The 27886-nt window shown below is 50.6% G+C and overlaps 1 protein-coding gene and 1 long non-coding RNA gene across 12 annotated transcripts in view; one reads left to right on the top strand and one right to left on the bottom strand.

Moving 5' to 3' along the window:
* The first annotated feature begins 1439 nt into the window (after positions 1-1439).
* Positions 1440-26986, top strand: LOC135364053 (uncharacterized). Of its 3 annotated transcripts, none has more exons than XR_010410487.1 (5): positions 1440-2474; positions 3242-3476; positions 5679-5827; positions 7272-7443; positions 26865-26986. It is a non-coding gene; the product is annotated as an uncharacterized LOC135364053 (long non-coding RNA). The 3 variants fall into 3 exon arrangements; XR_010410486.1 differs by lacking the exon at positions 26865-26986 and adding an exon at positions 8966-10373; XR_010410485.1 differs by lacking the exon at positions 26865-26986 and having other exon boundaries at positions 7272-10373.
* DENND3 (DENN domain containing 3) overlaps positions 10500-27886 on the bottom strand; it is a 54245-nt gene continuing 36858 nt past the window's right edge. For 5 of the 9 annotated variants that reach the window (XM_045895823.3, XM_045895822.3, XM_045895824.3 and 2 more), the window contains 7 exons: positions 25585-25692; positions 21451-21590; positions 18697-18851; positions 17315-17448; positions 12527-12645; positions 12311-12448; positions 10500-12141 (listed from right to left, as the gene is read on the bottom strand). In XM_045895823.3, coding sequence (XP_045751779.1) covers positions 11941-12141; positions 12311-12448; positions 12527-12645; positions 17315-17448; positions 18697-18851; positions 21451-21590; positions 25585-25692 — 995 coding nt within the window. In that variant the 3' untranslated portion in view covers positions 10500-11940. Of the gene's footprint in view, positions 12142-12310; positions 12449-12526; positions 12646-15912; positions 15974-17314; positions 17449-18696; positions 18852-21450; positions 21591-25584; positions 25693-27886 lie in introns of those variants that run through there. The other 4 variants (XM_045895821.3, XM_064587811.1, XM_064587810.1 and 1 more) reach the window with 4 other exon arrangements.

Here is a 27886-nt window from a genome sequence, read left to right on the forward strand (position 1 = left end):
CCGTTTGCTGGAAGTGCCTCTTGTTTCGAGAAACTCCCCTGGCATCTCGGAACAACACTGTTTAGTTCCATTGTGAACTGGCCCCAGGACAACATTTCTTACCAACTCACCAAGTGGGGGCGGTGTACTAGCTCTTGCTGGTTTTAGCAACGATGTAAGTGTGTGTTAAACACATAGTGTTTTATGAGGAAAAGGGATTGTAAAGAAGAGTAATACCGCATATTAGCTTTTTTTATTAGGTGGTGAGAAGTGGCCTGATGTCTGTGTGTCTGTACGCGGAGCCCTCGGTTGGTTGTGTTGTTTCCTTCCAGGTACGCTGAGCTTGTCGGCCTCGTTGTTCTGCACACGGCTGTTTGTGGAGCACTCCATCTCCACGCACAGGCCGGCCTGGCCTCCCCCCAGGGCCTCCCTGGGTCTGTTTTGCTGTAACCCTGCGGTTAAATCTTAATAAACCTTCCCTACCAGGTGACCACGTGGGTGTGTCTGAGTCACTTCCCCTCAGCCCCTCCCTGTGTCTGCAGCTGGGCTGGGGACCTAGGCCTGCCCTGCCCCGCTCCGGCCCGGGTGGGTCTCATGGGGGGAGGGCAGAGAGCCCCAGGCCTGCCGCTGAGTGTGGACAAAGTATGGGCTCACCAAGTCTTCCGAGAACCTCACCCCACCCCCAGTTCCCAAGCCTGGGGGCCCGAGTTGGAACCCCCAGCACAGGCCACCTTCAGCCCGGGCCCCTCCAGGACAGCTCCCTCGGCCAGAGGCTCTGCCTGCCTCCCGGGGCCCAGGGGCGTCCAGGTAGGAGCCTGCTGGCTATGCCCAGAGGGCCGGCCCGGGGCTGGGGCCCCAGGACAGGTGTGGCCACAGGTCTGGCCCTCCCCTCCTGTGAAGAGGGGGAGCTGCTCAGAAGCTGGGCCTGCACCTCTGGCCACACGGGTAAGCAGCAGAAGCCTGAGGTTCGGGGTGCCTGCGCCTCAGGCTGGGTGGGGCCCTGGACGGCAGAAGCTGCTGCCACCCCCTGGGGTGGCCCCGGAGGAAGCCGGGGGGGGGGGGGGGAAGGGAGGGGAAGTTGGCCTTGCCCAAGGCCACACGGCCAGGGATATCTGAACCCAGGGCGGGGCGCTGGGAGGGAGGGAGGGAGGGAGGGAGGGGCCGTGTGGTCCCGGCGGGGTCCCTGGGGAGGGGGTGGTGGCTGAGGCTGGAGGCCCCTGGACCTCTGTGCAGCCTTCCTGCTGCCCCCACAACGCCCCCTGCCGCCCACCCGGCCTCCGTGAGCCTCACCTGGTGCAGGTGTCCGGTGGCGGGCGGGGGGGGAGGGGGCGGGGGGGGGCAGCCCGCCAGACTCCGCACATGCTGACACAGAAACCACGTGTTGGTTTGGTTTGGTTTGGTTTTTAGAAAAAACGGAACCACACGTGCGTTTGCAATCGACATGTTCTGTTTCGCAAAATATTTCATCATCATATCCGTATGTATAGGTCTCCTACATCCTTTTAATAAGATGAACAGAGGGTTCTTGTTTTGGGGGTTTTCTGCTTTTTGTTAGTTAAGTTTGTATCTGTCTACTGTGTATATCTCCTCTATCTTTCTAAAAATGCAGCACTAATTTACTTTTTCTGGGTGATGCACTTTAGGATTTTCCTGGGAAGAATGGGACACCTCAAGGAGGACCTATGTAGACAAGAACAATTTATTTGTGAAACAGTTAAATTATTGAGAGAGCTCACATCTGCCTTCTAACTCCATCTGGAGAACACATTGGTTGTAATTATCAGTCTTTTCTTCGCTTCCACTAACATGGCTCTTTGACATCATTATGTTACTTGGTTCTTCCAACGAAATGGAAAGGAGGAGACTGTACTATAATTTTTAGATCTCTGAGTGGTTACTCAGAGACCAGAAGGCAGACACATGTGTTCTATTCCAGGCTCTTAGAAATGGTAGAAAACACACATACACTCCGACAAGGGTAGGAATCCTGGAAGGATGGAAAGCAATCAGACCAGAGAAGGAAACACAATCTGAAATGCTCCCAGGGTAGTTTTGTGAAGGGTTGGAAGGAGGTTCCGTGGAGAGGGGGATTTGGAGGCAGTGCACATACCCCATAGCGCTCTGGCGGGGGTGGCCGCTCTGGGGGTGAGGGCCTTACCGAAGCGGCCTCTTGACCAGGCTCAGGAGGCTTTGGACTTGGCTGGGCCTGCACGGTACAAAGTGAGCAGAGACTTGGCATCATTTTGTTCATTTGAACACTGCATCAGTAAAGTATGTAACCGATGATTCATCGTGACTTGTTTCTTTGATTTCTTTTTTTTTTTTTTTGCTTTAAAAATTAGGTATGGCATGATTTATATGCAATAAGATGGACCAATTTGAAGTGCACAATGCGATACGTTCTGACAAATGTATACAGTGTGTATCCACCACTGCAATCACGACCTCTGATGACAAACGCTTCTGCGGACAGCCCGGCAGTTCCACTCCTGGGGGTATGCCCGAGAGAAATGAAAACCTGTGTTCACACTCACACAGAAACTCCTATCACACGTGCTCACGGCAGGGTATTCTGTCACACGGAGAGGTTCCCTTGTGCCCCTCTGTAAGGCCTCTCCTCCCCCCACCGCTTATAAGTGTAACAACCATGGATCCGCTTTGTGTCACCGTAGAATCACCGTGTGCTTCGTTTCTCCTGCTCAGTTTACATTTTGGGGGCCCATGTTATTTCAAGTATCATTAATTTGTTCCCTTTTTGTTGTTGATCAGGATCCCATTAAATGACTATACTCCACAGAACAGTTGATGGACATTGAGATTGTTGCTACTTTTTGGTTATTGTGCCCAAAACTGCCCCAAACATTGGATCACAAGACTTTGGGTAGATGTAGAATTTCTGTTCTCATTAATAACTACCTAAGGGGGATTGCCGGGTCACGTGCTAGGTGTATTTTTAACGTTATAAAAAGCTACCGAACGTTCCCGGGGGGCCCCACGACTCTGCTCCCACAGCCATGAGCGAGGGCTCTAGAGGCTGCTGCCTGTGCTTCCCAGCCCCCGGCCGGGCCAGCTCACCCAGGGTGGGCCAGTCCCCGACTGGGCGGCTCCCGCGAGCACTTGGACGCCAAGCATCTCTTCCTGGGCTTGCCGTTTGTACATCTTCAGTGAAATGTTGAACTGGATGTTCTGTCCTGGTTTTTAGTGCGTTTTCCTTATTATTAGGTTTTTAAGGCTGCAAGTGCTGATTACTATTTTCTCCTAGGCTCAGAGAGAAAGAAGTGTGCCTTGTTCCTGAGTTCCGAGGGAAAGACTGAGTCTCTGGCCATGAAGTACGACGGCGAGCTTTCGTCCTGAGCGGACGCTGAATTCCCTCATGGGCTCTTTCTGAATCTAGTGAAATGAGCATGTGTTCCTCGTTTTGAGTTTGTTAATACGGTGAATTACATCATGGTCTCGAATATCCTACCAGTTCTGGGATGAATTCTACTCAGTCATAGGTATTATCCTTTTCACTTATTGCTGGATTTTTTTTTTTAATATTTTTATTTATTTATTTGAGAGAGAGAATGAGAGAGAGAGAGCATGAGAGGGGGGAGGGTCAGAGGGAGAAGCAGACTCCCTGCCGAGCAGGGAGCCCGATGCGGGACTCGATCCCGGGACTCCAGGATCATGACCTGAGCCGAAGGCAGTCGCTTAACCAACTGAGCCACCCAGGCGTCCCTGCTGGATTTTTTTTTTTAAGATTTTATTTACTTATTTGACAGACAACAAGAGAGGGAGCACAAGCAGGGGGAGTGGGAGTGGGAGAGGGAGAAGCAGGCTTCCCAAGGAGCAGGGAGCCCGATGCGGGGCTCGATCCCAGGACCTGGGATCATGACCTGAGCCGAAGGCAGACACTTAACTGACTGAGCCACCCAGGTGCCGCTATTGCTGGATTTGAATTTCTAAAATGTTGTTAAAGATTTTAATGTTTATATTTATGAAGGGAAATGGTGTTTGTTTTTTTTTTCTTTGTAATGTCTGGTTTTGGTATCAAGGTAATATTGGTATCATAAAATGAGATAGGGAGGTGTTCACTTCTTATTTTTATGAAAAAAATTAGCATAGAAATTACATGTTATCCTTGTATGTTTGGAAGAATTCATCAGTGAATTTTTTAAAAGATTGATTTATTTATTTTAGATAGAAAACACGTGAGGAGGGCGCAGAGCAGAGGGAGAGGGAGAATCCCAAGCAGGCTCCATGTTAGCACAGAGCCCAATGCAGGGCTCCATCCCACGACCCTGAGATCATGACCTGAGCCAAAACCAAGAGTGAGATGCTCAACCAACCCAGCCACTCAGGCGCCCCCACTGGTGAATTCTTTGTGAAATTGTCTTCATGTGAAGGTTTTAAACTATGGGTTAAATCTCTTGATTAGAAATGAGGCTCTTCAGGCTATTTCTTCTGGAATGAGCTTTGTTGGTTTGTGCCTTTGAAATAATGTTTACGTTCCAGCCATGTTGTCAAATTCACTGGCATCAAATTCAAAATATTCCCTTACTGTCTTTTTCAACAGCTGTAGGATCCATAGTGATTTTTTTGTTCTGGTTTTTGATTGAGGTGAACTGACATACGGCGACAGACACAGTGTGCGAGCCTGTGAGTTTTGACACATGCACACCTCTGAGTAACACGCGCATTCTGCACAGAACATCTTTCTCACTGCAGAAAGTTCTCTCTTGACGCCTTCCAGTTCAATCCAGTCCTACGTTTACATTGATTAGATACCAGGCAACCACTGATAGGAACTTAGCATGGATTAATTTTGTCTGTTTTGGACTAAATGTGGATGGAAACAGAGTCTGTAGCCTTTCTGCCTGGCTGCTTTCAGGCGCCTGGGTGGCTCAGTCGGTTAAGCATCCAACTCTTGATTTCGGCTCAGGTCATGATCCCAGGATCGTGAGATCAAGCCCCGTGTTGGGATCCCTGTTCACGGGGAGTCTGCTTGTGGTTTTCTCTCTCTCTCTCTAAAATAAATAAATCTTAAGGAAAAAAACAACAAACAACCCCGAGGTGTGGAATCGTGGAGTTGTATGGTAGGTATGTGTCATTAAGAAATTGGCAAACGGGGGGCGCCTGGGTGGCTCAGTTGTTAGGCGTCTGCCTTCGGCTCGGGTCATGGTTCCAGGGTCCTGGGATCCAGCCCCCCATCAGGCTCCCTGCTCAGCAGGAAGCCTGCTTCTCCCTCTCCCGCTCCCCCTGCTTGTGTTCCCTCTCTCGCTGTGTCTATCTCTGGCAAATAAATAAATAAAATTAAAAAAAAAAAAAAAGAAATTGGCAAACGGGCACCTGGGTGACTCAGATGGTTAAGCGTCTGCCTTTGGCCCTGGTCGTGATCTCGGGGTCCTGGGATGGAGCTCCGTGTCGGGCTCCCTGCTCAGTGGAGAGTCTGCTTCTCCTGCTCCCTCAGCCCCTCCCCGCGCTTGTGCTCCTGCTTGCTCTCTCTCAAATAAAATAAATCTTAAAAAAGTAAAAGAAACTGGCAAACAGTTCTGCCAAAGTGGCTGTGCTATTTTTATCCAGCAGTGGACGACTGCTGTATACACAGTAAACCCCATTTGCTGCGTATCCTCATCTGTGTTCATTATCGTGACTCTTTAATATGAGCTATTCTTTTTTTTTTTTTAAGATTTTATTTATTTATTCATGAAACACAGGGGGAGAGAGAGAGACGCAGAGGCAGAGAGAAGCAGGCTCCCCGCCGAGCAGCAGGGAGCCCGATGCGGGACTTGATCCCAGGACCCCAGGATCACGACCCGAGCCGAAAGCAGACGCTTAACCATCTGAGCCACCCAGGCGCCCCAATGTGAGCTATTCTAATGACTATCAAGTAGTATTTCATTGTGGCTTAATGTCTTTCCTAAATGACTAATGATTTTAAGCATCTTTTCAAATTGGCATCTATATATCTTCATTAGTAAAGTATCCTTTGCCCATTTTTTAATTGGGCTGTTTGTCTTTGTATTGATTTGTAGAAGCTCTTTATATGTCATGGGTATAAGTCTTCATCAGATCCAGCATTGTAAATATTTCCTTCTAGGTTTGTTTTTTTTTAACTTCTTAATGATGTATTTTAATGATGTCCAATTTATCATTTTTTTTCCTATTTAGCTTTTATTGTGTTTTCTCTAAGATATCTTTTTTTTTTTTAAGATTTTATTTATTTATTTGAGAGAGAGAATGAGAGAGAGAGAGAGCACATGAGACGGGGGAGGGTCAGAAGCAGAAGCAGACTCCCTGCTGAGCAGGGAGCCCGATGCGGGACTCGATCCAGGGACTCCAGGATCATGACCTGAGCTGAAGGCAGTCGCTCAACCAACTAAGCCACCCAGGCGCCCTCTAAGATATCTTTATCTGTACCAAGGTTGCAAAGATATTCTGTGTTTGTTTCTAGAAGTTAAAGTTTTACATCTAGATGAACCACCTCGAATTAAATTTTTTGAAGTGAGATTAGGGTTGAGCTTCTTCCTATTTCCACACATTTATCCAGTTGTTACAGCACTATTTGTGGAAAAGATTTCCCTACTGAATTGTCTTGCAACTTTTGTTGAATATCAACTGTCAATTGACAGTTTTATCAACTGATAGTCAGTTATGCGTATGTTTCTAGATCCTACTTTCTGTTCCATTGATCTATTTATGCCCACACTCTTACCGTCTTAATCACTGTAGCTTTGGGGGAAGCTTTACATTACGTACTGTGAGTTCTCCAGCTCCAATCTTCTCCAAGGTTGACTATTCAACTTTGCATTTCCATGTGTGCGTGCACACCTGCGCATGTCGAATTGTCAACGTATGTATTTTTAAATTGTGTTGGGATTTGGATTGGAATTACATTGAATCTCCTGGGCTGACTTGGAGAGAACATCTTTAGAATATTTAATCTTCTCATCCATAAACATAGTATACTTTTTCATTTATTTAGGCCTTTTAAAATTTCTCTCAGCAGTGTTTTTGAGTTCAGTATACAGGTCTAGCACATCTTTTTCATTAAATTTATTTGTATCTGATGTGCTTTTAATGCTTTCGTAAGTCATATTTTTACATTTTCCAGTTGTTTGTTAATATAGAAATGCAGTGATTATTCTGTATTGACCTGTATCCCACGATCTTGCTAAATTTGCTTGGTCTAATACTTCCTTTAAAAAAAGATTCTTTAGGATTTATGTAATTGATAATGCTGGCTGTGTATAAATAGTTTGTCCTTCCTGTCCAATCTTTTAATCATCTATTTTTGCCTTCGTGCCAAGGCCAAGACCTGCGGTGTGGTGTTGAATGGGGGGATGAAAGTGCACGTCCTTGCCCTGTTCCCAGTCTTGGAGGGGCGCAGCCGGTCTGCGGCCGTCAGGTGGGGACGTCCGTTGTGGGTTCCCGCAAGTGCCCTGTATCAGTCTGAGGATGTTTGCTTCTCAGTTTGCCAGGGTATGTATTGTGAACGATTATTTTATTCTGTCAGTTTTTTCCTGCATCTGTTGAGATAACCACTGTGGCTTTTCTCCTTTATTCTGTTAACGTGGAATTTCCAGATTGATTGTCGAATGTTAAATTAACTTTGCATTCCTGAAGCAAGCCCCACTTGGTCATGCTGTATTATCCTTTCAAAATGTTGCTGGATTCAACTGGCTAATACTTTGTTCAGGCATTTTGCATCTATGTTCATGAGGGGAACCAATGTGTACTTTTATTTTCCTGTAAGATCTTTTGTCCGGGTTTAGTACAGCATCATGCTGGTCTCCTAAATGGGTCAGGAAGTGCTCCCTATCCTTCTGAAAGACTTCTGTGGGATTCTAGTATTCCATCCTAAAGAGTTTTTGTTAGAATTCACTAATGAAACCCACAGGGCCCGCGATTTCCTGTGCGGGAAGGTTTTTGACCAAAGTCAATTTCCTTAATAGATGTAGGACTATTAAGATTTTCTATTTCTTCTTGCATTGGCTTCAGCTTCATACAGTTGTTTCTCAAGGACTTTGTACATTTCACCAAATTTATTGCCATAAAGTTGTTCACCTACTGTTTTTTTTTTTAAAGATTTTATTTATTTATTTGAGAGAGAATGAGAGAGAGAGAGCACATGAGAAGGGGGAGGGTCAGAGGGTGAAGCAGACTCCCCGCCGAGCAGGGAGCGCGATGCGGGACTCGATCCCGGGACTCCAGGATCATGACCTGAGCCGAAGGCAGTTGCTTAACCAACTGAGCCACCCAGGCACCCTCACCTACTGTTTTGATGAGATTTCAGCCTGCCTTTCGTTCCTGACACTGGTGATTTGTGTGTGCTCCTTTTCTCGATTGGTTTTACAAGAGTTTACCAATTACTTTACAGAACCAACTTTTGGTTTTGTTGATTGCTTTCCATTTCATTGATTTTGGTCTTATCTTTGTTATTTCCCTCCTTTACATATTTTGGATTAAATATGCTTTTATCTTTTCTTATATTCTTATGATGGAAGTTTAATTTTAAATCTTTCTTCTAATAGAGGTGTTTAAAGTGATAACTTTTCTTCTAAACACTGCTTTAACTGCATCCCACGAATTTTGTACTTTTTTAATTTCTTGTGTAATATTTTTATTTGACCCATAGGTTATTTGGAAGTAATGTTTAATTTCCAACATAATTTTAATTTGGGGATTTTAAGGGCATTGTTGCTGTTGATTTCTTATTGAAGTTTGGTGTGGTCTGAGAACATATTCTGTAAGATTTAAATCTTTTCACACTTATTTTATGGTCCAGCATATGATCTAGCTTGATGAACATTCTATGTACACTTGAAAAGGGGTATCCTGCTGTTGTGGGGTGTAGTGTTCTGTAACGTCAGGTCACTCTGGTGGATGGTGTTGAACCTTCTATGTCGTCGCTGAGTTTTTGTTTACTGGTTCTCTCACTTACCGAGAGAAGGGTGTGAAAATCTCCTGACTCCTAGTGTGGATCTGTTGTTTTCTCCTATAGTTCCACCACGTCTGCTTCATGTGTCTTGAAGCTCTATTAAGTGCATATATATATGGGATTATTATGTCTTATGGATTAATAACAGTATCACAAGGAACAGAATTGTCTTTTTGGCATTATGCACACCTGAGTTGGAGTCTGTTTCGTCTGACGCGAATAGCCATACCACAACTGTGCTGTCTGCCCGGTGTGCTTGTTCCAGCTTTCACGGCGCCCCCCCAACCCTCCGCCCCAGGTTGGTGTATTTAAAGCGCATCTCTTGTAGATGATGTGTGTGTTGGTCTATGTCTTCTTCCAAGGACACCTGTCATTGCATTTAGGGCCTGCCCAAAGCCAGGATGACCTCATCTTGGGATCTCCAGGGGATAGGGGACAGGACACAGGACACAGCCACAGGGCACAGGACATGGACTGGCCTTTCTGGGCCACTGCAGCTGCGGTCACGTGTTTATAAGCTCTGAGTATTTTCACGAGCGCCCAGCAAAGCAGCCTGGCTGGAGTATTCTCTGGGCCGTTCCAGGGCCCAGCAGTGGAGTGCCCTTCTTAGTCACCCCACCAGCCCAGGACTTCATGGACTAGGCCTGGACTAGGGCCCCCGGTCCTCTGGCCTCACCTAGGGCCCTGTTCCACCTCCCTGTTCCAAGGCACAGAAACCCAGAGCTTTGGAGTCCTGTGCAGCTGAAGGTCATGCCACAGCTGAGCAGTAGCAGCACTAGTTCCTGAGTGTCTGAGCCTCTTACTCACCCGGAGATCCCATGGCCTCGCTGCAAGAAATACAGACATTTCCAGGCAGTGGGGCAACTCTGCCTGGCTTTCTATCCAAGCCTTCCCCAGCCATGCAGAGAAAGCACCCCTTCATCTTCCTAAGGAATCTTCTAGAAATGGGCAGAGTCATGTGCTTTTAATTCAGACATGACAATCACATCCGATTCCAAGGTTGTCATTTGAGAACAGCCAATGCGTTCACATATCCAGAGAGCAGATCGTAAAGACGGTACCAAGCGCCCATCTGGACAACTGCAGCAGTATGGAGTGGGGCAAGCTTGTGATGGGCGTCGTAGCGCTGGGCCGGCACCCGAAGCAAGCTTTCTCTTCTACTGTTTGAAATACAGCTGGAGAGCTGAAATCATATTAGGGTCAACTGGCTTCTCGTTCAAGATAAACACTTTTTTTTTTTTTGGTACCAACTTAGTTCAGGTTTCTGAAGCCAAGTCAGGGAAGGCGTCGTCGGTCTAATGAATTCCAGCTCATCCGGGGCTTCCCGTGACAAGTCATTCATCACGGAACCTCTTCAAAGCACAGAGGAAACACTGAAGGCATAAAGTGCCCTTTCCATTTTAACAACCCCCACCGGCCACTCTATCACTGTCAAGTAAGATCTTGGAAATTATCACCAAGAATAAAGGGAATGAAAAGTCTGCATTAAAATAACAATGCATGCTTAGAAAGAATCAAGAGCAAACCCAAAATGGTCCTGAATTATTTTATAGCTCTCTCCCACCAGTGAATGTGGGGAAAGTAAGGAGACAGGATGTCAGCGTTTAATAAACAAAGGAATTTATTATTGACAAGGTGAAAATACCTGGTTATGTGTGGATTGACATGAAATAATTTATGAGTATTTCTGACAGGATTTGACTAATTTTTCATGTGTTTACAAAAGGAGAATTCAACCTTTGTTTCCTTCTAGAAGTCAGGAGCACACCCTCTTCGTAAGCACAGTCGCGGGGGCCTAAGGCCACCTAGCTGTTCTCTGCACCACATTCCCAGAACACCCCAAAATCGGGTCCATCATCTGGACCCTGCAAAACGCTTAGGTCCTGCAGACAAACGCAAGGCCTGGTCAAAGCTTTCATCTGGAGGTTCTGGACGCTACTGAGCTCGGCCCTGTCCTGGGGGCCTGATGAACACCGTCTGTGACCTCTCAGGGTGAGTGAGGTCCTGGCACAAGCCCAGGGCAGAGGGTCTAGCAGCCCCATCTGTGGCTGAGCTCATGGTGGGTCCGTCGGGGGAGAGGCCACAGGCCCTCAGACGGTGCCATCAGGGGGATGCTCCCTCCACATCCAGTAACTACGTCAAAACCTTCCTTGCTGGACACCGAGGGAGGGACATCTCAATATTACAGTAAAAACGGGTAAGAGGTTGTTTTTGCAAATACTTATTTATAGCTAATAAGATCATCTTCCGTTAAATAATACAGCACCATCTACGGAGACAGAGATGATACAAGAAGCAGACGGTTGAAAGGTACGGGACTGTGAGTGGCAGCAACTTCACTAGAAAACTCGATTATATAGGGCTATTTTAGGTGGAACTCTTCCTCTGTGATCTTTGGCAGCAAAGTCTCTCTAGGTTTCTTCATTATAAAAACTTGGCATTAGTTAAAGGAAAGAAACACAGAGCTTGCTTCAGCTGGCCCAGCCCCTGTCCAGACACCCTGAGTACAGTGCTGTCCCCTCCCTGTCCCCTCCTCGGTCACCTGCTCTGAGCAGGCGCAGCAAGGGGCAGGCACAAATCTCTTCAACCACAAAGATGTCATTTAAAGAACACCTCCTCTCATAAACTGCTGGAAACGAGGTCAGCCTAAGGCTGTAGGTCTCCTGCAAACTGGTGCTTACTGTATATTTGAATGAGTGAAGTAGAGGAAATGCAAACCAGAGACTTGAGGTCTGCCGGTCATACGTGATTTGGCTACATCGCTTCCCTCTGGCTCTGATGCTGGCCCCTAGTCGTGGGTTCTGGAACTTTCTAGACAACACACAGGGTAACTTCACAGCAGAGCCAATTAGCAAGTTGATCCAGCTGCCTGCCTGAGAAGCACCCCAACCTGAAAGGCTGTTGGTACGGTTCAATCAGGAAAGTCCGACACACCGCCTGCCCCCACTGGGGGCCCAGACTGGCTCCCCACCCCACCTTCTCCGGGGGGCACCGGAAGGGGGGCAGAACACAGACCTTTTCAGCATGTTCACCCACGTTTACTCAACTTTCCAGATGGCGATCTTCCCCTCCCCGCTGCCTGACCCGCTCAGCACGTATCTGTCCTCTGCCGAGCACAGGGTCTTCACTGTGTCCATGTGGGCCACCAGCTCCTTTTCCACCGTCCTCCTCTCGGCGTCGATGACGTAGATCTTCCCTTTGGACTTCCCCTGTGACAGACCTGTGCCGCCTACCCAGATCTGCCAGGGAGAAACGGAGGGGGCGTCGGCCACACGCAGCCTGGCCCGGGAAGGGGGGCCCCTGTAGGTGTGCTTTACCCGGTGTACTGGGTGGAATGGTCCACCCCAAATCCAAGTGCTCCTGGAGCCTGGGGGGGTGCTCTGGGGGAGGTGTGGCTCCTCGCCTTACCTGCTTCTTCACCGTGATCATGCAGCTGACCTCGGAGCAGTCCTGAAGGTGAACCGCCTGAGGGCGCCGGGTCAGGTCCTTCAGGCTCCAGACGTAGATGCTGTTGAATCCGGCACACGCCACCCAGAGCTGCTCCTGCTGAAACAGAAGTCAGGCTGTGGCTGGTGGCCCAGCGCTCCAGGGAGCCGGTCCCCACGGCGCTGCGGGGACAGATACCTCGGGGAGGAGTTGGAGACTGAGGAAGGACATGCCGATGTCCCCAACGTTCTCGCCGATCTTCAGTTCTTGACAAAGCAGTCCGCTTGACGTGACAACCACAATCCTGTTCCCGGTGCCTGCAGAGCGGAGGGACGAGTGTGAGGGCCGGGGGCGCATCTGGGGCACAGGGATGAAGCGGCTGGGAAGGTCTTCCTGGGCAGCCAGCTGCCACGCGCTGCCACCTCGCGGCCCCGGTGGCCATCACCCCGCTGTTACTGACGAGGACACGGCAGCTTTGGGACCCTTCCTCCTCTCCCGCCGCCTGAAGCCACAGCCAGTCCTCCCCGTCTGGCATGAGAAGTGAAGGCGACAGTGCCACGCATCTCCACGTGCTTCCGCGTCTGTGAATCACTCAAGGAACGTGGCTTTCTGCAAACCGAGAGAGCTGCAGGCGGCCGCACGCTCTTGCCTTGCGAGTTTGCTGCGTGTCCCCCTGCCCCTTGCACTGAGGCCACTGCGCCAGCATCACAGACATGGGGACAGGCGGGCACGGCCTCGGTGGGGGGGCGCCAGCTGGATGCAGAGGGAGGCGGGAGCCCCCAGGTGCGCCGCTCTGGCTTCCTGTCGCCAGCCAGCGCACCGCAGGCCCCCCCGACACTCAGCCTCCACACACAGGAGCCCCCTGCCCCTGGCCGCCCCGAGGACTTGGAAGCTCAGCTGGGGTTTCAGTCATGGAAACCGAGAGCTGCCATCCCATCTCTCCTTCTTCTAAGCTGGGGACAGGGTGGTTTTCCCGAGACCTCATAAGCAAAACCTCGTCCTATGATGGCCCATTAGCCAGATATGCCATCATCCACTTGGGCTAACTGGCGAGGCCCTCGTGATGCTGCGGCTGGTTAGGAACACCGGGCCCGCCCTGTGCCCCTCAGGCCCCCTCTCAGTGCACTGGACACAGAGCCCAGGAAGGGGCCCCATAGGAAGGGGCACGGGACAAGACAAGGCTCAAGAGGGGCGTGAGCAGTGGAGCAACAGAGGAGGGCTACTGTCCCCAGCGCAGCACTCTGAGGATGATGGCGCTTTGGCCTCTTGCATCTTGTAGCCGTTAGCGAGCTCTGCAGGGGTAAGGGTAGTATTCGGTCTCATTTTCAAATGAAGACACAGACTCCAAAGTGACCAGCTGTCTGGCGGCAAAGCCCGAACTGAACGCACCCACCTGAAGGCCACAGCAGACCACGGGGTGTGGGAACGGGGTCTGCTTCCCTCCTAGAAAACGACCCAGCACTCAGGCGCAGGGTGCCTGAGCAAGGGCAGCTGGCCACGCTGCCCTGGGGGAAGACACGCAGGTCTGAGGTCACATTACTGGACTAGAGAGGAAGATCGCAGCCCCTCAGGCTCACCTCACCAAGCACCTGGGGAGGAGCGAGACGCACCGCCTGGCCGGCCCTCACTGTTAGGCGCTGCCTCCGAGCACACCGACGGCCCGACGTGAGAAGACCCTGACCTGGTCCCAGTCTCTGCACTGGTGACATCTGATGAGGGACCGAGGTTTCCACTTGTTACTCTTGTTCAGAAAGAGACTTAGGACAATACTTCTCAGGCATGCGCTCTCTGTTACCTGAAGAAACCCCACTTTTCTCATTGTTGCTAAATAGGAAAACTACTTATTGTATTAACTTGGAAAATAAAAGGCATTCTGTCCTCTGTTCGCTCCCTCACTGTATGTAATAGGCACCTTTTAGCCCAGAGTTTGGTCAGCTCTGGTAGTCCAAAACGCATCTGGGCTGGACACACACACACACACACACACACACACACACACACACTGGAGATCAAGGCTGAGGCATATGGTCCTTGAAAGAAAAGAAGTAAACCCCATAACCTGCACACACACCCAGGTTTCCCTGGGGGTACTTCCCAGTTCTCCGTGGGACACTGAGGAATAAATGTTCTAGCGCTGTCACAGTCCACCTTGCTTAAGGGTATGATTTAGGGCTGCCAATGTGGCTGGAAAGAAGGAATACCCCCCAAACGAGGGAGCCCAAAAATGTATGTATAGATTCTCAAATCCTTGGCTGACTCCTGAACTGTGCATAAGCACAGAAGGCAGAATTGGAACAGTTCAAAATAGTAGCTCATCAGGCTAGAAGGCTTCGTACATACCTCAGGCACTCCCTTGCGACCCTAAAAGAGCTGTGCTTACAAAAACCAAGACTGTGCACCGGAACAAAGTGTTATGTGCTCCAGGACTAAGGTCAAAAGTGAAATATATTTACCCCAGAAAAGCCAAAAACCGAGCCTCTACACAAGAATAAAATGATTGGCCAGTAAGTAATTTAATAGCCTTCTAGAACAAAACCTAATGGTCTCTAAAGAAGGCTATGACCAGACTCTCCTAGATGTGTCATCAACAACATCCAGGATACAGTAACTCCTGCACACGCGAAGCACGAGGATACGACTAGGGTCCAACAGAAGAAGTAGTGCACACAAGCAGACCCACAGATGACCCAGGATCCGGCAGAGAAGGAGCTCAACCGGCAATTACGAATAAATTTAAAAACTCACAGGAAGATATAAAGAGGATGGGTGGACATGGAGACTTTAGAAGAGAAATGGAAATTCTCGAACTGAAATGAAAATTTGCTGGACAGGTCCAGCAGCAGACAGGACACAGATGAAGAAAGGGTCTGGTCTTAACCAAGCTAAAGCAGAGAAAAGAAGGAAAAAATTACAGCCGTGCCTGAGACCTGTGGGACATTATCCAGTAGCCTGAGATATGTATTATTATATTATTATATATATTTATATTATATTCTAATATAATTCTAGAATACACACACACACACACACAATTAAGATCCCAGAAGACACGGAGAAAGAGAATGCACAAAAATACTGGAAGGAATAATGGTTAAAAGTCTCCCCGACTCACGAAAGTAAACCGTAAGTGAGATAGACATGAAGACCTTCACACCTAAGCACGCTCTCATCCGACTCGTGAAAAGCAAAGACAACACTTCCATGCAGCCACAGAAACCAGACACGATGTATCAGCCGAACAGTAAGAAACAGGGCTGACTTCTCATCAGGAACAAACAAAGCTACATAACGATGGAAAGATATTTCTAAAGTGTGGGGGAAAAAAACACAGTCTATCAGCCTGGAATTTGCTTATAGCAGACTCAGGTGGGAAATGCTTGAGCTAAGGGAAGCGATGCAGATAGAAACCAGGTACCACGCACCCCAGAAATGGTAAACATATGGGCAAAAATCAGTGAGTACTTACGCAAAAATTTAAAAAATATTTTCTGAGGTTTATCACAGTTGTAGAAATAAAATACTGCTTTTAACAATAGTAGCAAAAGGGGCAGAAAATGGAATTGCTGATACCGCTGTGAGCTTACATGACATGTTAAGGTCGGCCGTGAGAAGGGCAGGCTGATACTGCAGTCCTTCGAGCAACCACTAAAAAGTAAAGCAAAAAATGTAGAGCTAAAAAGACAGGAAAATAAACTAAATATAAAAAATTCTTTCCTGCCTTCTTTTAGACGGAGTAACAAAAGCAAAGAAGGACAGGTGGGAAAGGGAAAGGGGCGGAGGGGACGGCGGGCTCCCACCCGAGCTGTCGGAACGGCGCTAGAAGTGAGCAGACTGGCGCGCAGCCGCTGCTGTAGACAACACGCACACACGCACAGGGCGCACGCACCCCGGCATGCGGCTGGGAAGGCAGGGCGGCCACCGTGGGACGCCACCGCACACAGCCATGGGGGCGCTGACAGTAAAAACCAGCACAGTGAAGGTGCGGAGGAATCGGAACCCACATGGTGCAGCAGCTTTGGAGAAGAGTGGGACGGTTTCTCAGTGGGGTAAATGCCGGGTTAACCCTTGGATGACCACATCACAGTATATTCGTATGACCAAATCGAACTCCGCAATCGCGGGAGTGAGCCGAAAACAAACATCACAGGTGGCCCCGCGCACAAGAGGCTCGTGAACAGCGCGGCTACAGAAGGGCCCCTGTTGCGGAGTCCGTGTGGGGAAGGCTCGGGAACAGGCAACACAGCCCCAGGCGGCAGAATCCACAACGGGTGGCCTCTGGGCAGGCGCTACCTGGAAAGGGGCACAGAGGAACTTTCCGCTGTGATGGAAATACCTAGGTACCTCACATTTGTGCATTTTACCATATGTAAAATATGCTTCAAGTTTAAAAAAATTACGTTCATGACCATCACCCTGGCATCTGGGACAGCCCAGGGAAGACTTGAAAGTGCAGACAATGTGCTCTGGGACGCTCAGAAATGCAGGACCTACGCCCCCAGGCCAAGCCTCTGCACCTCCTGTCACACCCCGGGCAGGATGCCCAGCCGAGCTCCACAGAGTCTTGGCCTGAGGTCTGTGCCGAGGTGTGCCCGGCAGGCCCTGCCCTGCTTGCCCTCGGCTGGGGGGCCGTGGGTCACACACAAAGTGACAGGGCCACAGAGGGCTCCTGGAAGGAGCAGTGATGATTCCAGGGGGCATGGGGGCTGCATTCACGCTCCAAGCAGGGCCCGGCGAGAGCAGAGGTGAGCAGGAGAGAGACAGGCAGCAGGTGGGAGGATGCCAGCGTCCTGGCCACTGTCGGGGAGGGAGGCCCGAGAAGCCACACAGACAGGAGATGAGCACGGAGCCAGCGAGCACAGAGGAGTCCAAGTTGGAAGGCTGGGAAGGTGCACAGCAAAGGAAATAGGCCTCGAGCTCGCGTTCAGTCTCCTCTTGCTGGAGCAGGGCTCCGGCGCCCCTGGGGACAGCGGGGGACCGAGAACTTACAGCACCACAGGCAGCCGTCATGCAGGCTGATGGACGAGAGCCTGCCGCCCGGCAGCTGGAACCTGCTGGTCACTCGCAGGGTGCTCACGTTCCACGCCAGGATGGTCCCATCCCTGCTGCACGAATACACCTTGCTGGTGGTGTGAACACACAAGAGCAGGTTTGGCTCGAACAGGCTTTAACCCCGAGGAGTACAAAGTTACCATTACGTACAGTTACCACCCGAGCAAACCCCATCCCTGTGGATAGAACAATTAGTTACGACGTAACGGATGCAGCAGGCAAAAATGGTTTTCTGGGGATGCCTCTCCTTGCCCTGCAGCTGCCGGCTCTGCAGAACCCTAACACGACCACGGAGTCAAATCTAGCCCCGGACACAGGGCGAGACCAAGCACGCGCCCCGTCCCAGCCAAGTTCACAAATCAGCGCCGCGTCGGCCACCAGCGGCTACAGGAGAGGGGCGGGCACGAGCCAGAGCGATGCGCGGCCCCTTCAGCCCGAGAGTGATTAATTTTCAGGTCAGTGCCTTATGTTCTGAGCGGGCCCACCTGAGGACAGATGGCACCCCTAAAACTCAGGGGACAAGGCAGTGGGGGGCTGCATGGAGGAGAGTAGCAGAGCGGGGGGGAGCACCCACGCCCTGGGCAGGGCTGCCTCTTTGCAGTAGGTGACCTTGCTCCCGGAGCCTCTGCTTCCTTCAGAGGGAAATGGGACCCCTCCTCATTCTCCAGGCTCCCCTGGGCACCTACTGTGTGCCGGGCCCTGTTCTAAGCACAGGACACACAGCAAAGAGAACAGACGGGGTGCCTGCCTCTGGGCTGACATTCTTAATACGGCAAAGACAGTGAATGAAGCAGACGCATCTTCCAGACTGAACTGTATCCCCCCAAAAAGATACGCTGGAGTCCTAACCCCCAGGACGTCAGAGTGCAACAGTACTTGGAAACAGGGCCTTTACGGAGGTATTCAAGTTAAAGTTAACAGGGTGGACCCTCATCCAGTATGACTGGCGTCCGTATAAGAAGGGAGATTTGGACACGGGCAGCACCGTGTGAAGCCGGAGAACCGGAATGATGTATCTGCAAGCGGCAGGTTCTTGGCAGACGCCCAGACCCCAAGAGCGGGCAAGGAAGGCCACGTACCCGTGGCCACTGGCCGCCATGCCTACCCTGCAGCTGGCCTGCAGGGGAACCGCTCCTCCTTGCTCAGGACCAGAAACAAGAACATCACCTGACTCGGCTTGTGACAGACCCGCTTCGCTCTCCACGGCCGGCCTGGCCCCGCGGGCAGTCGCCTACAGCGGCTGGGAGCCCTTCCTGCTCGGGGCTCCCCACCCACCCAGGAGCACAAGGGTCCCTTGTCCCAGCAGAGCCCAGCGGTACCTGGGCGTCCCGTTCTGCACAACCAGGTCCGTGACACTGGAGCGGTGGTCGGTGAGCTGCTTGTTGCAGGACATGCTGTGGATGTTGATGATGTAGATGACCGAGTCCTCGGAGCCGACCCACACCTGGTTCTGCTCCGCCATCACCATGCAGTTCTGACGCAGGCCGGGGGGAAACCGCCAACAGTCACGGCTCGTCAGCCACCGCAGTCCTACCCTACAGCTCACGGCCCACACCACGCCTCTGCTCCGGGGGACACGCGGGCCGTTCGGTGAGCCCCGGGCACATCTGCCCGAAGGCAGACGCTTAACCGATGGAGCCACCGAGGCTCCCCAGTTTTATTTAATTTGTGAGAGAGAGTGGGAGCACGAGCGGGGGGGGGCAGACTGAGTCACCCAGACACCCCTAAAAACTGATAGTTTTAATTTTACCAATAAATATTCCCGTAGGTTAGAAAAGGATGCTGGCTTACTAATTTCAAAATTAATCATTTGAAAAAGCCCTTTCTTGGGGCGCCTGGGTGGCTCAGTCGTTAAGCATCTGCCTTCGGCTCAGGTCATGGTCCCAGGGTCCTGGGATCGAGCCCCGCATCGGGCTCCCTGCTCCGCGGGAAGCCTGCTTCTCCCTCTCCCACTCCCCCTGCTTGTGTTCCCTCTCTCGCTGTCTCTCTCTGTCAAATAAAATCTTAAAAAAAAAAAAAAAAAAAAGCCCTTTCTTTTGAGGCATCTACCTGAGACCTGGCATAATTTTAGTAAAATGGGGCGCCTGGGTGGCTCAGTTGGTTAAGCGACTGCCTTCGGCTCAGGTCATGATCCTGGAGTCCCTGGATCGAGTCCCACATCGGGCTCCCTGCTCGGCAGGGAGTCTGCTTCTCCCTCTGACCCTCCCCCCTCTCATGTGCTCTCTCTCATTCTCTCTCTCTCAAATAAATAAAATCTTTAAAAAATAATAATAATAATAATTCTAGTAAAATGTCTTTCTTTAGTGGCCCAAAGATATCTTAAACTACTTTGAACTTCAAATTTCAGAGGAGGCAGCATTTTCTTGAGATAATTATCCGAGTTTCTTTCTTGTTAAACAGTACAGAGTATCTCAGTGAGATGAGTACAAAGGTGTTTTCACATAAGTGGGAGAATTTATTGCTTTACCTAAATGTTACCTGGCCTGACTGGGACCAGCAGAGATGGCCACATAATGCAGCCTTTTGATTTTATTTTAACTAGGATTTTAAGTTATTCTGTTATTAAAAAGTTTTTTTTTTTTAAGTTTTTATTTATTTATTTGACAGAAAGACACAGCGAGAGAAGGAACACAAACGGGAGTGGGAGAGGGAGAAGCAGGCTTCCCGCGGAGCAGGGAGCCCGATGTGGGGCTCGATCCCAGGACCCTGGGATCATGACCTGAGCCGAAGGTGGATGCTTAACTGACTGAGCCACCCAGGCATCCCTAAAAAATCTTTGAAATACATATTACTAAGATTCAACAGGAAAAAATTAAATTTAGAATAAAAATGATTTCCTCAATTTCTCCTTCTTGTTTGTTTGGTCTCAAGCATTATTAGACCTTAGTAAATATTTTATCTTGGGTCCTGTTACTTTATCGTCTGAGGCTCACTGTGTGGTTAGGGGGGGAAATAATTTAGTAACCTCTTGCTATCCTGGTACCTAACATGAGGTCTGCTGCTCACTCAGTGAAGAACGAGCCCAGCCCCCAGCAACACGCATCTGAATTCACGGCATTTCTGTTGTTCACAGCAGTTTTGAAAGCTTAGACTGTGCCCCAGATTGCCACATTATGTTTACATGATGGAACGTGGCCACCAAAGTTGGTGATGCTGAACACTGAGGTACCTAACTCTGCTAGACTGTTCTCACCTTAAACCTGAAAAAACAGTTTCACCTTAAAGGAGGAGGGAGGTGAGGGCTTTCCTAGCAACACCTCTTCGGACAGCAGCTTCTTTTATACGCTGAGGGCATCCTGAGCAGATGACTCCCACCAGATGATCGGTGGGAACGTACCCTGAGATGGGGGACGGTGTGGAAGAGAGGCGCTGGGCTCACTGAGCTGGACCTCAGGCCGCAGTCCCGGACGAGCAGCGCCTCCTCACCAGCAAACACCAGGATGCACCTGAAACGTGCCGGGTGGGGCCCATCGCCAGGGCCCTGGTGCCTGTGGGCACCTCACCGTGCAGCGCGGGACGTAAGACACGGTTTTCAGAGGCCTTACGAAGTCTCGGAAAAGCAGAGCTGAGTCCGCGTCCCACTGCCCGCCCCAGCACCTTGGATTGAGGGGGGTGGGGATGGCTGTTCTCGTACAAACTATCGTGATCAACTTCACTTAATTAAAGTCATCAGTCTAAAAGCTCAAACCTTAACATCATGTCGACATGCTTTAAACTGTTCTTGGTTCTCAACCCCAAATATGTTAAAATAATGCACGTTTCTGCTTGGGATCGGGAATGTGGATACGAGACAGGACTCTGCGTCCGCATCACTGAAATCCATGTTCAGGTTCCAGGCTGGGGGGCAGCTAAAGCCACCGTCCGCTCACCTAAACAAGGACACTGACAGGATAGGACGGGGTTGCATCTAGTGAAAAACCTCACAATGCAACCTCCTGTTTGTTTACCGAATGGGGCGATGCTGTGGGATAACGTGCATCCCACTGCCGTGTACGGGTGGATGTGTCCATCTTTCCGGAGCCCACAGCCCGGTCTGGGAAGCTGCCGTGTCGCAGGGCACCGTGTTTACTCACCAACTTGGAAGTGCCCACTTTAAAGCAATGCTGGTAAATCGTCCAAGAGGAAGCATCAAACACGGTCACTTTGCCTTCATTCAGAGCACACCATAACTTGGGGCGGGCATCCTCCACTTTTTCTGCTGGGTCCAGATGCCCTGAAGAGGAAAGCAACCCAAACATGTTTTTATTTTTATTTATTTTAATTTTTTTAAATTAACATATATTATTTGTTTCAGGGGTACAGGTCTGTGATTTATCAGTCTTACACAATTCACAGCACGTACCCTCCCCAATGTCCATCACCCAGCCTCCCCATCCTTCCCATGCCCTTCCACTCCCGCAACCCTCAGTTTGTTTCCTGAGATTAAGAGTCTCTTATGGTTTGTCTCCCTCTCTGGTGTTTTGTTTCACTTTTTTCCTCTCTTCCCCTATAATCCTCTGTCTTGTTTCTCAAATTCCTCATATCAGTGAGATCATATGATACTTGTCTTTCTCTGATTGACTTATTTCGCTCAGCATAATACCCTCTAGTTCCATCCACGTCGTTGCAAATGGCAAGATTTCATTTTTCTGATGGCTGAGTAATATTCCATGTATATATATATACCACATCTTCCTTATCCATTCATCTGTCGATGGACATCTTGGCTCTTTCCACAGTTTGGCTATTGTGGAGATTGCTGCTATAAATATTGGGGTGCACGTACCCTTTTGGATCCCTACTTTTGTATCTTTGGGGTAAATACCCAGTAGTGCAATTGCTGGATCGTATGGTAGCTCTATTTTCAACTTTGTGAGGAACCTCCATACAGTTTTCCAGAGTGGCTGCACCAGCTTGCATTCCCACCAACAGTGTAGGAGGGTTCCCCTTTCTCCGCATCCCCGCCAACATCTGTCATTTCCTGACTTGCTAATTTTAGCCATTCTGACTGGTGTGAGGTGGTATCTCATTGTGGTTTTGATTTGGATTTCCCTGATGCCGAGCGATATTGAGCACTTTTTCATGTGTCTGTTGGCCATTTGGATGTCTTCTTTGGAAAGATGTCTGTTCATGTCTTCTGCCCATTTCTTGATTGGATTCTTTGTTCTTTGGGTGTTGAGTTTGATGAGTTCTTTATAGATTTTGGATACTAGCCCTTTATCTGATATGTCATTTGCAAATATCTTCTCCCATTCTGTCGGTTGTCTTTTGGTTTTGTTGACTGTTTCCTTTGCTGTGCAGAAGCTTTTTATCTTGACGAAGTCCCAATGGTTCATTTTTGCTTCGTGTGACACACCTCAGGCTCCACATTCTCACTGACACTTGGCGGGGTCGGTCTTGCATCTTGGCCTTTCTAACAGTGTGAGGATTTGGGGTTTTGGATTGTGATTGGTTTGCATTTCCCTGATTGCACAAGTGGCTGATGGCTTTAACTGCCATGTGGAGGGAATCTTCTGTGGGGAGGTGTTCTGTCTCTTGCTCATTTCTGAACTGGGTGGTGTTATTCTCCTTGACTTGAGCCACTTGTTGGCTCTGCTGTGTTACCAGCATCCTGTCCAAGTCCGGACTACCCTGTTCACTCTCTTGAAAGTGTCCTTTTCTTTTTTTCCTTAAGATTTTATTATTTGAGAGAGCAAGCAAAAGAGCATGAGTTGAGGGGGAGGGGCAGAGGGAGAAGCAGGCTCCCTGCTGAGCAAGGAGCCTGACGCAGGGCTTGATCCCAGGACCCGGAGATCATGACCTGAGCTGAAGGCAGACGCTTAACCTACTGAGCCACCCAGGCACCCGGAAAGTGTCTTTTTAAAGTCCATAATCTTAGTAGTCAAATCCTCCAATCTTTTCATGGCTAGTGCGTCCATACGGTTTCCTTCTCTACCCTGAGGTCATGAACATGCTCCTCTATGTCAGCTGCTAGGAGCTTGCCTGCTTCATTCATTTATGCTTGTTAGTGCCTTCCCATGTACCCTTCCATCCACTTGGCACTGTGCGTGACCTGAGGTGTGGCCAAGCTTCGTGTTTTCCATACGGATGCACGATGTCCCAATGTCATTTGTGGTGACGACTGTCTTTCCCTCAAACCCCTGCTCGGTCGTATCACCTCTGTCATAAATCAAGGAAACACAAATGTGTCGACCTTTCTGGGGTATTCATTCCACTGGCCTCTGGGCCCCCTTGGGGAGATACCGCCCCACACACTCCTCAAGCCCACCAGGGACTGGGATGCTTTGAGGCTGGGCTTCAGTGCCGGAGGGCTGGCTCCTTAACACTCGGGTAACCCTTGCAGTCTGGAGCCACACTAACGGGTTTACCAGGACTCCCCTTCTCAGCAGGTCCTGGCTGGTTTTGTCCCTCTTGCCCTCGGTGCTGGCCAAAGCTCTGCTCCGTTCCTCGCTTCTCAGAGACCACTTCCAGAGTTGGCAGACAATCCACAGGAGAAAGGGGCTCCACCGTTCTTCATGGTGGTTTGGCCCTTCTAGATGTTCTCAGAGTTACCTAGCCCATCATGACAGGAGGCCCAGAGGCCAGTCAATGTTAATGTACAGGAAACCAAATTAGGTCTAAAAATACTCATTTATCCAGACACCACGATGAAAACTGTCTCAGTCTGTGGTGTTAGAGTCAACAAGGAGCCTTGACTGGAGGAATCTGGTCCGTCTCCAGTGGGGCAAGGTCCAACCGGGCTCTGTCCTCCTTCACGCTCAGTCTGTCACTTTGCAGCGTCTTCGGGACGATCAGTGAAGAGATAACACTGTCTTCTCCACTGGGAAACAGCTTTGCCACCCAGCTGCCATATGGCCACCTGGAACCGGTGAGCTGGGGGACAGCCGTGGAGTGAGAACCATGAAGGGGACAGGGGAGCACATCCATGGTGCTCACTGTCGCTCACCTCACACTCTGATGAGCCGAAGCAAAGTGCCCGGACCGTAAGGTTCTTTAGTGCCCAGAATGACATCCTTTGTTTTCCAACTCGGTGAGCCCCGCAAGCAACCCTCCCGCCGCAATTCTTTACAAGTCAGACTTAAAGAAAAGCATCCTCGTTCTTGCTTAGACCTGCGGCAGCACCCATTCCTGTCCGACCTTCGTTCTGCCGCAGCCTGTGGGGAGCCAGGAGGTCCGCGTCCGGGAAGACGGCCGCACAGCCGTGCCGGATGAAGAGGACCCGTGTGGTCACGCGTTCGGACGTGCAAATGCACTGACAATTCCTAAGACGAGATCCTGGGTGCAATCGCTTAGGACAGCAGCGTGGATTCAGTGCCCCCAGAGGAAAGGGTGTGAGTGCAAGCACTTTCTAAACTGTAGAGTGCTGTGCAACGTGAGGAACAGCTGGGTTGGAGCGGAGTCTCCATGGAGTGTCCACCCCATATCTGTCCCCACGGGCTCCCCCAGCTCAGGCCTCCACGATGTGGGGTCTCTGTGGCCTCCAGGCTCTGGTCTTCACGAAGCGGGGTCTCCGCAGGCTCCCCAGCTCTGGCCTCCAAGATGCGGGGTCTCTGCGGCCTCCAGGCTCTGGTCTTCATGGTGTGGTGTCTCCGCGGGCTCCTCAGCTCTGGTCTTCACGATGCGGGGGTCTCCGTGGGCTCCCCAGCTCTGGCCTCCACGATGCGGGGGTCTCTGTGGGCTCCCCAACTCTGGCCTCCACGATGCAGAGGTCTCCGCGGCCTCCAGGCTCTGATCTTCACGATGCGGGGGTCTCCACAGGCTCCCCAGCTCTGGCCTCCATGATGCGGGGGCCTCCGCGGCCTCCAGGTTCTGATCTTCCTGATGTGGGATCTCCGCGGGCTCCCCCAGCTCTGGTCTTCACAATGTGGGGGTCTCTGCGGCCACCCCTCCACCCCCCAGCTCTGGCCTCCCAAGATGCGGGGTCTCTGCAGCCTCCAGGCTCTGGTCTTCACAATGCGGGGGTCTTCGCAGGCTCCCCAGCTCCAGCCTCCATGATGCGGGGTCTCCACGGGCTCCCGGGCTCTGGTCTTCACAAGGTGGAGTCCATGAGCGGCTACCCAGCTTCATCTCCTCACTGAGGGCTTCACCTCAACAAGTAGAAATCTGCCTGGTCCCCACTCGTCCTACCACAGGTCCTGTCCCCCTTCACTTCGGGGCTGACCTCAAACACAAACCCCGTGTCCCCAGAGTGTTGAAAAGAGCAGCAATAAGCAAGCCGCTTGCCTCACCTGGCGTGTACAACAACACGTCCACGGCGTGTGGGAAAGTCTCTCCCGCTGAAGGGTTTATCTTGTGCTTCAGGGTTTCCGAGGTTGTCTTTGGAACCGTCGAGGGCACTGAAATGCAAGCACTCTGTTAGTCTCCCCCAGCCTGGGCACTGCGCGCTCTGCAGGAGCTTCGTGCACTTGACACCAGACGTTAGAGTAAGGCTTCCCCCTCCAGGCGGCCTCCCTCCCTTGCTCTGTGTGCGGACCGCCAGCGAGACTGGGACGCCGCTCACGTCCCAGCTGGGAACTGTGTGATCTGACCTCTGTCTGCACTCAGCCATCACCGATTACCCACCAAAGACAAGACCTAAAACGTTTCTCAGTGACTAAATAGTCTCAAGACAAAACCAAGACAACTAGCCTGAGAGCAGTCTCAGCCTGGGCGCCATGGACATCTCAGGCCATAGGTGTGGCTGCTCTGGGGACCGACCTGTGCACCGCGGGACAGTCCGCAGCATCCCGGCCTCACCAGGAGATGCCGGTAGCGCCCCCCACAATCACAGGGGTCTCCAGCATCCCCAAATGCCTTCCTGCCGGGATGGGGTGCGGAACTTCATAGAGACTAATTTTTAGACCTCCCATCATGAGTGGACTCCAGGCTACTAACCAAAGCCTGGGCTTACTGCCTTTACCTCATTAAGCTGTGCTCACCAGCAAGCAGTTCTTGTGGGTGACAAGGCGTCAGGGACACCGAGCCTAGACAACCTGCCTTCACCATATGGAACAGGGTGGACGACAATTAAGAGTGAGCTGGCAGGTGTTGGCGACCACCAAGGTGACGGTGTGCCTCGTTCATAAAGGAGTCGGAAGGCTTTTGCAGAAATTCTTGACGAAGGGGAGGCCTGAGCTTGGACTGAGATAAACAGCTGAACTGTAGTGCTGGATTTTGTTCCTAATGAAAAAATAACAAGCAACCCACGTCTATTTCCAGGACTGTTGACAAGAGCTCCTCCCAGTCGGCTGGTGCTGTGGTGACCAGAGCATCCTGCCCGCTCCCAGGAAAGGGGGCTCTGGGGCAGGGGGTCCAGGACACATGGGGGGTCTGGGAAAGGGGGCTCCAGGGAGGGGGTGTCCGGGACACATGGGGGTCTGGGAAAGGGGGCTCTGGGGCGGGGGGGTCCGGGACACATGGGGGGTCTGGGACCAGGGGGCATCTGGGGCCTCATAGTCAGTGACAGACGTGGGAAAGAGCAACATGTGCCAAAGCGAATGAACACTTAACCAAGATTCGTTTTTTCTAGATCTGGAAAAACATTTTAAAAACCAGAATCTCCAGCTATGCACCCAGGAGCTATGACAACATCCCCAAACAAAACCTGTCCACGAAGTGTTCACAGCAGCATTATTTGCAACAACCAAATGGTGCAAACAACCCAAACGGTCAGCTGACGACGGATGAACACAGTGGTCCATCCGCACGGTGGAATATTATTCAGCCACAGGACGGAGTGACACGGGACACCTGCTTCAGGGACGGACTCTGAAAGCACTGTGCTAAATGAAGGAAGGACACATGCTGTAGGATCCGTGTATATGAAATGCCCAGAACAGGCAAATCCAGAGAGAGAGAGTGGATCAGTGGTTGCCTGGAGGCTGGGGGTGGCTCCTAAGTGTACAGGGTCTCTTTCTGGGGCGATGAAGATGCTCTAAAGTTCACTCTGCTGGGGCACCTGGGTAGCTCAGTCAGTTAAGCGTCTGCCTTCGGCTCAGGTCATGATCACAGGGTTCCTGGATCAAGCCCCGTGTCGGGCTCCTCGCTCAACGAGGAGTCTGCTTCTCCCCCTCTCTCTGCCGCTCCCCTGGCTCCTGTTCTCTCCCTCTCTCTCTGTCAAATAAATAAAAATAAAATCTTTAAAAAAAATAAAGTTCACTCTGCTGATGCTGCACAAGTCCGTGAATACGCTAAAACCATGGAACTGTAGACCCTCCCTGAGTATGGTGTGTAAATTCCATCTCAGTAAAGCTGTGATTTAAAAAACAGTGCATACAAACAGGACCACAGATGGTCTTTAAAACACCCCTACGTGGTTCGCCTGTTTCATGAACTTGATGTTGTTGGTGGACCTAGCACAGGGCGGCCGTGGCACGGAGTGATGGTAGCAATAAGCAGTCCTCTGTATTCTCTCCTTTATAAAGCAAATCATAAAGCCGTTGGCTTTAGATCATTTAAAAGTTGAAATAAAACAGAGGTGTCTAAAATGATACATAAAGTCATTCTTACCCATTTGCTGTTTCCTAGACTTGAAAAATCCACCCCCTGCCA

The sequence above is a fragment of the Mirounga angustirostris genome, unplaced genomic scaffold (assembly GCF_029215605.1).
Source record: "Mirounga angustirostris isolate CCGP_5_RB_7025 unplaced genomic scaffold, mMirAng1.0.hap1 SCAF_4, whole genome shotgun sequence".
Classification (NCBI taxonomy): Eukaryota; Metazoa; Chordata; class Mammalia; order Carnivora; family Phocidae; genus Mirounga; species Mirounga angustirostris.